Genomic DNA, 15205 nt, shown 5'->3' with positions numbered 1-15205 from the left:
AAAACTCTTAAATTCAGAGAACACACTGGTGGTTGCCAGAGGGGAGGGGATTAGGGGGATGGGTGAAATAGGTAAAAGGGATTAAGAGATCCAGACTTTCAGATATAAAATAAGTCCTGGAGATAAAAAGTGCAGCATAGAAAATACAGTCAATAACATTGCAGTAACTTTGTATGGTGAGCACTGAGCAACATATAGAATTGTTAAATCACTTTGTTATACACCTGAAACAAATATAACATTGTATGTTAACTATACTTCAATTAAAAAAAGAAGAATGAAAACTTGACTATTTAAGACTTCAGTCTGAAGACTTCAGACTTCAGCAATGCAAAAACCACCAAGGAGTCTTTCCCAAATAAGAACTAAGCTGGAGAAGTTCTGTGGCTAAATAATCATCCTCCTAAAAAGTAATAGATACAAGGCAGAAAAAACCATAGAGAATCAAATCTACTCATTTTAAACCATGGAAAGAAAACACATTTAAGCCCCTTTAAAATATTTTTGTGTACAAAGAACAATCTCATACATTTTAAAAATTTTTATGAGACACATTATCCCTCAAGGAATGCTTTAGTGTCAGACACAAATTTGAATTGAACTCTTCTATAAGCAGCACTAGAACTGGGATAAGTAGCAGATGATACTGGCAATCTCTGACCCAGTATCAGGATGCAGAGAACCCTGGGATTAAAAGTATTTCATGGAAGTAATTACAACACAATTAACTATGTTCTCCAAATCAGAATGGTTCTCATGCTAAGCCTATTTTGACATTGTTTTTTAAAAGGCCCAGTATTAAAAGAATAAGCTTCCTCTAGAAAGAAAAAAAAAAAGAAGAAGAAGAAGAAGAATTTTGGCCTATTAAAGATAGTATTTATTGATAAAACATAGTATTGTTTCCAAACACGAAATAAACCATTACTCTAATGGACATTCACAATAATCACTTAGTTGGTAAAAAGTTATGTTACCTCTTAAAATTTTCAGTTCAATTGTTTTTCTTTTGATATAATGAAAAATTTAATGATTGGCTTTAAATCCTTTTTTAATAATGTAAAATATGTGAGCTTCATTATATGTTAAAGAAAATAAAAATTATATGACCCAAAATCTATTTATTAAAGTTACAATAAAATACTCTTCAATGCATACAAAATTGCAAAATAACTGATGTTTTCAATAAAGATTCCAGATATAATATTTACTGACGAGATAAAACAAAGATATGTTTAATGACTTTTGTTCTGTATTAAGGTCACCTTATGGAACGATACATCATGAAATCGATAGTTGTACATCTAGGAAATTTACCAATGGAGCTCTCTTCCACTGGTGTGTATATTTTAATTTGTCTCATGTGGGTGTCTCTTCCATTTTGATGATTGGCTAGAACTGCAATCTGTATCATGAATGTGCGAGTTGGCTTCTTATGATTATCAGTTAAGGGTACATGAATCCAGCCACTTGGTTCCACCAATTCAAGTTGCTGCCAAGAAAACAGAAGTCAGATTATGTTCTCACCCAGTAAGTATACTATGATGAACGCATTCTAAAGTTGACTTATAATTAACCATTTGCTCATTGAGAGAATGACAATATGATAAAAACCCATTACCACTTATTTGGCACTTTTACATCATGGTCCATTTTTACACTTGCTAATAAGCACTCTACATGTACCACATTAGGAGACAAAATAAAAATAGATGTATGCAGTCTTAGTGTTTATAGAAACTTGTATAACATACAAGTTTTGAATCAGACACGTATACACGTATATAGCCAATGGAAGACCATGTTGATGTAAGTAGGAAAAGAATCTAACATTATGCTTCAGGTATACTTTATTTCAAGGACCATACCTAATATACCTGAACACATTTAATAATAAATTAGATTCTATATAAACTATAAGAATATTAACAAAAAACACAATCATTAAAAAAAACCAAAACTTTGTTTCTTGAACAACAGTAGTGATTTATCTAGTCTGCATAATACTCTAAATCTAAAACCTAGATTTTTAATAAGAAATGCCAGATAAATTTTTTTAATTCTTAATTTTATTTTAATCAAACAATCCTTTCTTAACAAGGGGGAAAAAATCAAAAGTCAAAAGGTAAACCTAAGTTTCTAAAAGTTCTTCTAAAGTTATGAAATAGTTTTTAAAAGATAAATATTGATTTCTAAGTTACCTTAATTATTGAACACATATAAACTATACACATCACCAAAAATCTAGGTTTACCTATCAACACAGCCAAATAGCAGTATCAAAGAATCTAAATCTGGATTCCATGCATTATTCTACAAAACAATTAAGTGAACACCACTGTGTCTTCTTCTTTTCCTTCCCTTTCTCCCTCTTTTTTCTTTCTTTCATTCTTTTTCATTTTTCTCTTCTCTCTTCCCCCCCACCTCCTTCCCTTCTTCCTTCTTTCCCTCCTTCTTCTTTCTTCATTCTTACATTCACTTTTTTATAGAGAAGGGTGGGTTGACAATAGTAGAGATGTGGACAAGATAAAGAGAAAAGGAATCCTAAAAAGGGTAATTATTTTTAAGAATGAATGATATCTCCTTTTAACTACAGAATGTAAGAATGAATAAATCTTTACTCCTTGTGGTATTTTTAGTCAGTGGTTTTTGTTGTTGTTGTTGTTGTTTATTAAATTTGCATTAGCACTAACTTAAAGTGGACCAGATATATCTGTTTTCCATCACTAGCCTTTTACTCAACTAGGTAACAAATAGTTATTGAATACTTAAAATGTTCAAGGTATTTTTCTAAGTATATTTAAGCATACAAAACATGAATAAGGCCTTCTTCCTAACCTTAAAACAAGCTCAGAGGTGGACAAACAACCTTCATTTGTTTCAGTCAGTTTCCTCAAGTATAAAATAAAGTAATTGCACAAGTTATCATCAAAGTGTCCCTTCCAGCTCTGGCATTTAATGATTCTAAATAAAAGAAAGATATGATAAGCAGAATAATGGAACCTCAAAGATGTCCCTGTCCTTCCCCGCAAACCTGAGGTTATCCTAACTTCCATGGCAAACAGGTCTTTGCAGATGTAATTAAGTTAACGATCCTCAGATAGGATTATCCTGGACTTCCTAGGTGGACCTACTGTAATCACAAGGCCCCTTATAAAAGGAAGGCAGGAGAGATAAGAGGAGATGTGATGGTGGAAGCACAGGTTGGAGAAATGGAGTGATGTGACCATAAGTCAAGGAAAGTAGGCAGCCTCTAGAAATTGGACACGGCAAGGAAGAGTTTCCCTCAAAAAATCCCTGTGAAAGAAGCCAGCTGGCTGACACTTTGATTTTAATTCGTAAACCCATTTTTGGACTTAATGTCCTCTAGAACTGTAATGTAACAAATTTGTGTTGTTTTAAGCTACTACCTGTGTGGTAATTTGTTATAGCAGATAAAGTAAACTATTATAATAGATATTTGTAGTTCAGAGAACTACAGGAGTTCAGAGAAGGAAGAAAGATCTTCTGGGTGAAAGAAGAAAGTATTCTCAAGGTAAATGTACTATAATGAACTTCAACAATGAACAAAAAGTAAAACTAAGATTCTAATTCAACTCCTTACTAACAGAATGCTTTTGACAAATGTAACCATTATTTCTGGTAGACTCAATGTTATTTTCCTAGCATATCTTAAGTGCTTCAGTGTACTGAAAGTTATACCAAGATTTTGCAGCAGGAGGGAGCTGTTTGGCTGATGCTGGTGTCCCTGAAGGAAGTGCCCCATGGGGCTGGTATACAGAACTCTTGAGGAGTGGGAGCCAAGTGGCTTCTGGTGCTGACTTTTCTGACATAGGCTTCACTAAGCTGGTATTGAGTGTTAGAAAAATTGCAAGCTGGACTCAGGTGTAGCTATGGGAAGGAAGTGCTGCTGTGAAGAAACACTGCTGAGATAATGGAAAGCAAACAGGACACAAAGACAAGGAAGTAAGTCTCTTTTTCCTCTTCTTGCCATGCAGTCTCTCTCTAGCCCACCTTTTTACCAGAGCTTAACAGATATGCAAGGGCTCTACACACATCAAGTCTTTACTGAGCAACTGTTATATGCCAAACAATGTTCTAGGGACTGAAAACAAATAAACAAAAAATACAGTGGCAAATAAGACAGAACACGCCTGAAAAAAATAGGATTTAAATATGATAGTAAGACTTTAAGAAAGAAATTATAATAAAAATACTGGTAGTGAGGAAGAAATAACAACAAAAATAGTCAAAAAGAATAAATCAACATGTTTATAAAATAAAATGTAAATGTCAATAATAATTTCTCAAAAAGAATGCTAATGATAGTAATAGCAGCAAGCTCTTACCTAGCACTATTATGTGCCAGGTAATGTTCTAAGTGCAATAACTATATTAATCACTTAATCCTAGCAATGAGGCAGGTAATATGATTATCCTGATGTCACAAATGAGACAATCGAGACTCAGAAAGATTAAGTAATTTCAGTGAAGTCACACAGCTGGTAAGTGGCAGAGCTGAGATTCAAACAGTGTGATCCCAGGGACTGTGCTTTAAAAAACATACTGTGTTTTACATTATATAAACATAATAATTTAGTAGTAATAATTTTATCTGAAATTCCATCTTATACAAATGAAACATGAATTAAATGAAATATACATAGGAGAGAATTCCCCACTAATCATACAATTTCCTTTATATCCTACACATAAATAAACATAGACACATAGGACATGAAGGGAATTATAAAAAGAACAATAATAGAATTAAAAATAGAATTTCAATTTCAAAATCTTTGGAGAGGAAAAAGGTAAATAGTATTATATATACTAAAACAAAGTTTTTAAAAAGGACATGGCAGGATGGTATATAGAAAATACAAAATAAGTTCATACAAGATGTATGCATGCATCAAACACTGCCTTTAAAAAAACTCGGGTTCTCGGGGCACCTGGGTGACTCAGTGGGTTAAAGCCTCTGCCTTCGGCTCAGGTCATGATCCCAGGGTCCTGGGATTGAGCCCATATCGGGCTCTTTGCTCAGCAGGGAGCCTGCTTCCTCCTCTCTCTCTGCCTGCTTGTGATCTCTGTCTGTCAAATACATAAATAAACTCTTAAAACAAACAAACAAACAAATAAACAAACAAACAAAACTCAGGTTCTCGGGGCACCTGGCTGGCTCAGTTGGTGGAGCATGAAACTCTTGATCTCAGGAATGTGAGTTTGAGCCGCATGTTTGGTATGGAGACTACTTAACAATAACCTCTTTTAAAAAAAAGGGTTCTCTTGAAGATATTATTACCAGTGAAATGTGCCAGTCACAAAGGAACAAATACTGCATGATTCCTCTCTCAAAAGGGACCTAGCTAGTGTAGTCTAACTCAGAGACTGAGAGTAGAATGATAGTTGCCAGGGGCTGCAGGGAGAGGGGAATGGAGTGTTAGTGTTTAATGGGTATGGAGTTTCAGTTTGGGAAGATAAAAAAAACTTGTGGAGGTGGATGACGGCGGTGATGGTTGCACAACAATGCACTTAATGCTACAGAACTGTACTTATGAACGATTAAAATAGTAATTTTTTTTTATTTTACCACACAAAAACTCCAACTCAAAAAAACCCCCAAATCATGTAGTGATATCGAAAGCCTAAAACACTGCTGATGGGAGTGTAAAATGGTGCCACCACTTTGGAAAATCATTTCACAGCTTCTCAAGTGATTAAACATAGTTACCATATGACCCAGCCACTCTACCCTCAGATATATACCCCCAAAGAAATGGAAACATATGTTCACCCAAAAACATGTACACAAATGTTTACAACAGCATGATTCATAATAGTCAAAAGATGTAAACAACCTAAATGGCCTGCAGTTGCTGAATGGATAAACAAAACAGGATATGCCCATACAATGGAATATAATTTGGGAATAAAAGGAAGTGAAGCACTGATATATGCATAACACAGATGAACCCTGAAAATAAGTGAAATAAGCTGGTCACAAAGGACTACATTGTATGATTCTATTTATATGAATGCCTAAAGTAAGTACATCCATACAGACAGAAAGTAGATTGGTAACTGCTTAGGGCTGAGTAGTGGTGGGGGGGTGTTGGAAGTGACTACTTACCACCTTTGGGGTAATAAAAATGTTCTAAAACTGGTGATGGTTGTACAACTCCATGAACACACTAAAAACCAATGGTTATACATCTTAAATTGATTAGCTGTATGTTATGTAAATTATATATCAAAAAGCTGATTACATATCATCTATAATAGGCAAATCTGTGTTTTAACACAGTGATTAAGAAATATTCTAAATACAAGCAAATGGTAAAAATATACTTGACAGATGAAATCAAAGAGAAAACAGAGGGGGCGCCTGGTGGCTCAGTCAGTTAAGTGTCTGACTCTTGATCTCAGCTCAGGTCTTGATCTCAAGGTCTTGAATTCAAGACCCATGTTGGGCTCCACATATTTAAAAACAAAACTAAACAAAACCCAAAAGTAAAGCTATAAATATTAAATCAATTCTTAGGTTTTTCTGGGGAAAAACGTGGAGGATAGGAAAAGTTAGAATCTGAAAGAGAAAAATGGGGGCAAGGAGTACAGCTGATAATTCTAGATAGTGAAATCTAGTATAAAGTGTTATTAAATAAATGGTATGGTACTGCGTTTAATTATCAATAGGTGGACCAGTCAGGATGCCTTTGGCTGCAGGGAGCATAAAATCTAACTCAATGACACTTGAACAATGAGGAAATTCAGCATCTCATGCAACAGGAATGTCTGAGTTAACAAGGTCATGGGGTATGTTAATTTAAAATCTCAAGGATGCACTCTAATTGGTCCTTTCATCTTTTCATTCTTCCAGGTGGATTAGCATTATTCCCAAACTGGCTTCCCTTGTAGTAGTCACTTGATGGCTGTAGCACTCCACCAGAGGCAGAAAGTAAATACCACTCACCTCTTGGATCTTTTTTTAAGAATAAAGCACACCTTCTCAGAAGCTCTTGTTAAATATTCATCCTTCACTTAATCATCAGAAGAGGAGTGAGACCACCATGATTGGTTTGGCTCAATTAGTACTCACCCCCGGGTATGGAGATGGTGACAGTACATGGCTACTTTCTGGAAGGTAGGGAGTTGAATAAAATTGGAGTTCTATCAGAATAAAGGTTAGGGAGAATGGATATTGAGTAGAAAAACTAACAGCCACAGTGAAGAAAAGATAGTTTTCAAAAACTAGCATGGCAACAACTTATTATTTAATAAAAAGTTTAGATTTTAACTTTATGCTAAAGTCAAAAGTAAATTATTAAAGAATTAAGTATCTATACAAGTAGTATTAGGAAAAATTTATAAGATCGTGTTTATAATCTTCTGGTAGGGTTCACCTTCTAAACCAATGATGAAGGAAGAATATAAATTTAACTACAATGAACATCAAAAACTTCTGTAAGGCTAAAAATAAAGAATACAAAAAGTTAGCTGGGAAGAAAAACACCTAAATTTCACAACAAAGGAATGATATATTAGAAAAAATCTTGAGGGGTGCTTAGGTGGTTCAGTCACCCAGTGCTTAACAGCACCCAACTCCTGATTTCAGCTCAGGTTATGATCTCAGGGTTGTGAGACTTGAGTCCTACACTGGGCTCCATGCTGGGTATGGAAGCTACTTAAGATTCTCTCTCTTTCTCTCCCTCTGTCTCTCCTCCCCAACTCTCTTCCTCTCTTAAAGGAATAAATAATCTTAAGGAAAAAAATCAACACAAATTTTAAAAAATTGACATACACCATGTACAGTCTATACACACAAAAAAGGAAAAGGCAATGGGCCAAGAAACATAAGGAAATTGTTCAATCTCAATATTAGATACAAGTTAAATATATAAATAAAACATCTTACACTGTTGGTAGGAATATAAGCTGGTACAGCCACTCTGGAAAATAGTATGGAGGTACTCAAGAAGTTAAGACAGAGCTAAGCTATGACCTAGGAATCGCAGTATTGGGTTATTTACCCCAAAGATACAAATGTAGTGAAAAGAAGGGACACCTGCACCCCAACATTCATAGCATCAATGTCCACAATAGCCAAACTGTGGAAAGAGCCAAGATGTCCCTCAACAGATGAATGGATAAAGAAAATGTGCCTCATATATACAATGGAATATTACTCAGCTATCCGAAAGGATGAACACCTACCATATACACTCAAGTGGATGGAAATGGAGGGTATTATGCTAAGTGAAATAAGTCGATCAGAGAAAGACAATTATCATGGAGTTTCACTTATACGTGGAATATAAGAAATAGCACAGAGGCTCATAGGGAAAGGAGGGAAAACTGAATGAGAAGAAATCAGAGAGGAAGAAAAACCACGAGAAATTCCTGACTCTGGGAAACAAACTGAGGGTTGCGGAAGGGGAGGTGGGTGGAGGGATGGGGTAACGGGAAAGGAGGGAAAACTGAATGAGAAGAAATCAGAGAGGAAGAAAAACCACGAGAAATTCCTGACTCTGGGAAACAAACTGAGGGTTGCGGAAGGGGAGGTGGGTGGAGGGATGGGGTAACTGGGTATTGGGCATTAAGGAGGGCAGGTGATGTAATGAGCACAGGTGTTAGACACAACTGATGAATCATTGAACACTACATCTGAAACTAATGATGTACTATATGTTGGCTTTGAATTTAAATTAAAAAAAATCTATCATATTGGTAAAGATTAAAATAATTAAGAACACCAATTACTGGTGAGGGTAGGGGAAATGTACTCTCATGGAGTTGTATGGAAATTAAATAGGTATAACCTTTCTGAAGAGAAAGTTGGTAATACCTATCAAAATTTTAAATATAACTATTCCTTAACAGAGTAACTTCACTTCTGGAACTATAGGGAAAAACTTAATGGCACAAGGATTATATATATATAATAATATTCATAATTGCAAATAAGTTAAATCACTTTAACTTTAAGTTAACTTTAACTAATAAGTTAAACCATTTAACTACCCTGGTGATTTATGCTCTTTACTAGTCTCTTCCTACAACGGGTTAGGGTTGGCTTTTGCAACCAACAGAGTATGTTACAAGTGACAATGAGAGACTTTGCCGGTATATCATAAAAGGCACTACAGCTTCTCTTGTGCCATTCCTTCTGGGAGAAACAGTTACCATAACATGAAGACACTCAAGAAGACCCCAGGAGAGATTCATGTGGAGACAAACCTAGATCCAACCTGCCAGCCACATGAGTGAACCACCTTAGAAGTGGAATCATTCTCCAGTCTCAGTCAGCCTAACTGACAAAGGACTATAGCTGCACGAGAGACTATTAGAGAGAAATGGCCAGCCAAGATCTTTCCAAATTCCTGAATGGAAATCACAAAAAATATAAATGATTACTATTGTTTAATACCACTAAGTTTTAGGTTATTTGTTATACAGCACTAGTGAAACAGAGTAGTTAAATAAAAAAATGGTCCATATCCTGGAATATCTTATAGCAACACGTAAAAATGCTGCATCTCTAAACATATTTTCAGTTATTTGCAGCTATCTCTGGTTAATTTTAAAAACCAAAGTACTAAATAACTCTTATATGATCTTACATATTTTTTATACATTATTTCTGTATGGATAGAGAAAAGTCTAAGGATATTCACCAAAATACAAATAGACAATATATATAATGGTGAGAATATTTTCTCACCATTATATATATTCTTTTTTTTTTTTTTTCAATTTTTAAAAAAGATTTTATTTATTTGACAGAGAGAGAGCGAGCGAACGCTCAAGGACAGGGAGCGGCAGACAGAGGGAAAAGGAGAAGCAGGGTCCCTGCTGGCAGGGAGCCCAATATGGGGCTTGATCCCAGGACTGTGGGATCATGACCTAAGCTGAAGGCAGCCGCTTAACTGACTGAGCCACCCAGGTGCCCCTTACCTATGTTTTTCTTAATAAACATGTATTTATCTTATTTAAAAAGCTATTTTTAATTTGATGGTGGCTGGGGGAGGAAAAATTTTCAGAAAGTTTTAGTACCTGAATTTAGTATCTCATTGGTAGTACTCCTTTCCTCCACTAATAGATTCATCCTTCTTGGTGATTTCTACATCCATAGAGATAATCCATTTAACAATCTGGATTCTCCTTTCCTCAATTTCTTCACTTCCAATAGTTCTGATTTCTGCCTTAGTTATGCCTCCACAGTCAAATTCTGTACTTGATTGTGAGCAACGGCTGCAATATAGCTGAAATGTTGACTTAAAATATCCCCAGCTCCAGGCTCCTAAGTTACTGCCTTTATCTAGTGATCCCCATGGCAATAGTATTACCCCCAGCAAAATCGCTATACTATTGATTCCACCTACTTTTTTAACTGTCCATTAATCCACTCAATCTTAGTTCCCACTTTATCTCAATGACATCCAATAGCTTATCATGATAATCAATCTCTTTACACACTTAAATTAAATGTCCCTCTCTCACTGTTTTTTCTTTTTTTTTTAAGGAAAATAACAATCCTGGTTAAATCCAACTCTCTGCTTATTCTATACCTATTGAAGAAAAATAATCAACCATGCTAACTGGTTCTCACTTTAATTCAAGATGACAAGTGTCCATTCAAGTATCTATTTAGCAATATGCAAAATTCCTACTATATATCCCTTCAGAAAATTTGGTTTCACTGTCTCTGGGATTTTCTCTTCAAATCCTAACACCTCCTCTAATCTTCTCTCTCTGAGCTAATACCTTATTTCATTAAGAAAACAGAGACAATCAGAAAAAAAAAGCATCTTCCCATCAGCTGTTACACAGTAAAAAAAAAAACAAAAAACAAAAAAAACACACAAAAAACAAAAAAAACTGCTCTCCGAATTTCCCGAGGCCAGTTCTTCCATTTGCCAAAAGATCCTTTTGCAAAGATTTTCCCAACCGAAGACTCTGCTCCCTAATAAACATTCTCTCTCCAAATCATTTTCTCTTCTCCACTGGATCACTGTCAGCAGCATTTGAACATGCCACAATATTTGTCATTTTAAAAATTAAAAATAAAACCCTTTCTTAATCCTATGTCTTCCTCCATTTATCGTAACAATTCTCTGTTCCCTTTTATTGCAAAACTCCTTTAAAAAGTTTATTTTTTAATTTTTTTACCTGCTAGTTATTTTTATCCCCCTCCAACATGAATTTTGTCCCCACCAGTGAAACCAATCTTTGACCAGTCTGGTCAAGGTCACCAGGGACCCCCAACTTGCCAAATCAATTTCCTCTCAAAACAGTTCTTTGATAAAGTTTATTATTGAATTCTGGGTTTTATCTAATGATTTTACCTAATGATCCTGACCACAATATCTATTTATATTTAACATTTTAAGACTTTTACACTTTACGTAATATTGTAGTTTATATACAGTTTTGTATACAAAATACATAAAATGGTTTACTAAAGATAGTTAAGAGTTCTAAATTACAGAGAAAATAAGTGGTAACTCGGTATAGATAAATTTAAAGATTAATAAAGTTAAGACTTACTAATGCAAAGTTAAATACTTGAAGTTATGTGCTTAAAAATACATCTACCTGAGTGAACTTGCAAGGAGATCCTTCTCAAGTCAAGCCTGTGATAAGACCACAGCCCTGGCACATCTTAACTACAGCCCTTGAAAGATCCCGGACAGACGATGCAGCTATGATATGCCTAGATTCCTGATTCAGAGAAACCGTGAGATAATAAGTATGTGTGTTTTAACCCACTAAATTTGTGGCAATGTGTTACACAGAAACAGAAAACTAATACGTATGGGCATCAGATGAATAATGAATATTGAAAATTTATATGACTAGTGAAAATTCCACGTTAAAAAATGTCTAGGGTTTTATGAGTTTATAACTAACCCAAACAGATATAACAAACTGAGACAATTCCTAATGTTAATTTGAAATAAGTATTTCTTCAACATTTCATTTTGGGGCACCCGGGTGGCTCAGACAGTTAAGCATCCGACTATTGGTTTCAGCTCAGGGTCCTGGGATTGAGCCCCATGTCGGGCTCTGTGCTCATATAGGGTCTGCTTGTCCCTCCTCCTCCCATCCTGCTCTTTGCCCATGCTCTCTCAAATAAATAAATATTTTCTTAGAGATTTTATTTATTTGACAGAGAGAGAGTGAAAGAACACAAGCAAGGGGAGTGACAGCAGGAGAGAGAGAAGCTAACTCCTGGCTGAGTAGGGGCCCCAATGCAGGGCTTGATTCCAGGACCCTGGGATCATGACCTGAGCTGAAGGCAGACGCTTAACTGACTGAGCCACCCAGCCATCAAACAAATACATAAATATTTTTAAAAACCACACTTCATTTCATTAATTGACCATGATCTTTAGTTAATTAGTTACTTCTTAAATATGTGTTAGAGGCAACTATAGTAGGCAGGTATTCCACCTAGTGGCAGGATGAGCCATGTAATGGACCACAACATCACCCTTACTGCCAGCCCAGAACCTAAGTTACTTCTGACCAGGAGCCACCATCTTTCCTTAATATTCCTTCCTTGATACTAGCTGCTATGGTGCAAAGTCTACAATGGTAAAAACTGTGTGTTAATACAATCCATTAGAGATTCTCTACGAAGGTATCTCTTGGCCTGGCTCTGGGATCTTCTGCTTCTGATCACCGTCTAAGTAATTTATTTCCTCTACTGTCTACAATTTGTTTAAGAGCAGATGTACCCCTCCAAGGATACACTGCTTAACTCCACAATAAACAAAGCTTACATTAAAAAAAAAGTCATTTATCAATAAAAATCATGTGAAATATTAAATACAAAACTGTTTATCTGTCCTTTGCTATTGATAATCACATATCCCTGGAAAATTAATGAAATAAGGAATAACTACTCGACAGTTGTTTCGATAAAGTTGTCCTCTACTCTCCACTCTCCCTATCTTTTCCTCCTTCATTAACAATGGCTATGACTTGATAAAATTCTATAGAATCTCAACAAGAACTGTCAACACACAAAGCAGCAGATTCTGGAATTTTAACCATCCTTTCACTTATGAAGGAACAGACCCAGTTAACAGCAATGATGACCTACTTGTAGAGAAAAAAAAGTCTAATATAACCCAAAAGAAACTTCAGAAGTTCCAAATGTGCTAAAAGTAAGAATACCACAAAAGCAGCCTAACAAGAAAGAAAGAATCTGACTGGAAAAGCTCAGTATGGAAAGCAAGCTTTTTGCACTAGTGAAGAAGGCAACTACGTAAGAAGGTGATTTTGATGTTAAAACCAGTCACCTTGTTACAGATTGTCAAGACATTCATTTTGTATCCTAAGTCATAAAAGGTTTCTACACAGACAAATTTACCCCAGAATGAGTTCCTAGAGAGTTAAGGTTAAATAGCTTAATTGGTCTTAAAGTGAGAGAGAAGAGCTTAATGAAAACAAAAGAACTAGTAGAGCGTTCTACTAATCTACATGAATAATTCTAAATAAATTTGAAATTAATGTCATTTAAAAACAATAATTTCATCAAAAGCCCAAAATGGTAAAGAAATGTTAAGAAGAAACTGCAGAAAATTTTTGGACAACAACAAAACTTGAGAAGCCAAGTTAACCAGACTTAACTAACATTAAAAAGAAAACCAGTAAATATAAATATATGCATATATACATACTAAAATTATGCTTCCATTTTAGTTTATGTTTCAGTTGTAAAGAAAGGCTAAAAGTCTTATCTAACTAATGAATTATCAAGAAATGATAGCAATAGATAAAAGTATGTAGTATAGTGTCTTTTTGGAGATCAAAAATGAAAGTAGGATAGGGATGGCTGGGTGGCTCAGTCAGTTAAGCATCTGCTTTCAACTCAGGTCATGATCCTGGGGTCCTGGGATTGAGCCCTTCATTGGGCTCCTTGCTCAGCAGGGAGCCTGCTTCTCCCTCTGCCTGCTGCTCATCCTGCTTGTGCGCTCTCTCTCTCTCTGTCACACACACAAATAAATAAAATCTTTAAAAAATTTTAAAAGTTGGGGCGCCTGGGTGGCTCAGTGGGTTAAAGCCTCTGCCTTCGGCTCAGGTCATGATCCCAGAGTCCTGGGATTGAGCCCCGCGTGGGGCTCTCTGCTCAGCAGGGAGCCTGCTTCCTACTCTCTCTCTGCCTGCCTCCCTGCCTACTTGTGGTCTCTGTCTGTCAAATAAATAAATAAAATCTTAAAAAAAAAATTTTTAAAGTTAAAAAATAAAAGCAGGGTAACTTTATTACTGTATAATTTTTAAGCTTTCCCAGAGAAGTGTTATAATATTTAATAAGCGTCATTATTGCTCAATCCATAGGACACTTTTCAATTTGAAACTTCTTATCCTTTCTATATAACTTGATGCAACCTCCTTGTTGAAATGTTCTCATGGCCTCTGTGATTTCACCTTCTTCAGATATTCCTACCACCTTCCTCTTTTTTTTTTTTTGGTCTTTGTGGAGATTCCTTGTCTGTTCCTTAACTGTTATATTCCTCATAGTTCAGTCCTACAGCTAGTCTCACAACAGAGTCCATAATTGTCCAACATAATCATATCCAGACCTATTTCAGATACCTCAAGTGGCTATATGCTGATGACTCAAATTATTCTAATCAAGAAGTGTATTAGAAAGTATATTTATGGATCCTTATTGATTATTGTTTCTAATTATATTCAATTCATTTTTATTCTTATTAGGTGGCCGGGTATCATATTACACAGACAGCAAACTTGCAAAATGTGGTCCAGTGTATTCACAGTCTCTGCCTTTCATTCAGACTCATAAAACATCAAAAATTGTCCAACATAATCATATCCAGACCTATGACTTCAGATACCTAAAGTGGCTATATGCTGATGACTCAAAATTTTATACCTCCTTTTTAAGAGGCAACTTCTGAAGGGATCGGTGAAGGACCTACAGAAAGCAAGGCAAGACAGAAAGATTCCACCATAGAAGCCACATGAGAAAGGTCTGGACTTTAAAAGTGTCTCTTTTAAATAGAAGAGAATGGCAGTTTGTAGCAGATCAATGTTCCTGCTGAAAATAACTATATAGGTAAAATACAGTCATTATTTTAGAGCTACCAGAGAGCTGCTGAAGCAAAGAGGACTAGAGGAGGCCAGGATCCTGGGGAGGAGAGAACCTGAGAGGTTCCTGTCTCTCTGCACCCACTTC

At 35.6% G+C, this 15205-nt stretch overlaps 1 protein-coding gene across 2 annotated transcripts in view; it reads right to left on the bottom strand.

Annotated features, from left to right (window-relative positions):
* The window catches only part of LOC111154722 (anaphase promoting complex subunit 10), a 285704-nt gene that overhangs the window by 181135 nt on the left and 89364 nt on the right, over positions 1–15205 (bottom strand). Inside the window, exon 4 of one of the 2 annotated variants that reach the window (XM_022514593.1) lies at positions 1082–1489. The exons of the other annotated variant lie outside the window; for it this stretch is intronic. Within the exon in view, the coding sequence (XP_022370301.1) occupies positions 1259–1489 (231 nt within the window). The 3' untranslated portion in view covers positions 1082–1258. Of the gene's footprint in view, positions 1–1081; positions 1490–15205 lie in introns of those variants that run through there. 2 annotated transcript variants of the gene reach the window in all.

This window comes from Enhydra lutris, unplaced genomic scaffold (assembly GCF_002288905.1).
Source record: "Enhydra lutris kenyoni isolate GAN:26980312 unplaced genomic scaffold, ASM228890v2 scaffoldscaffold3, whole genome shotgun sequence".
Taxonomy (NCBI): Eukaryota; Metazoa; Chordata; class Mammalia; order Carnivora; family Mustelidae; genus Enhydra; species Enhydra lutris.
This window is presented reverse-complemented; position numbering and strand designations above follow the sequence as displayed.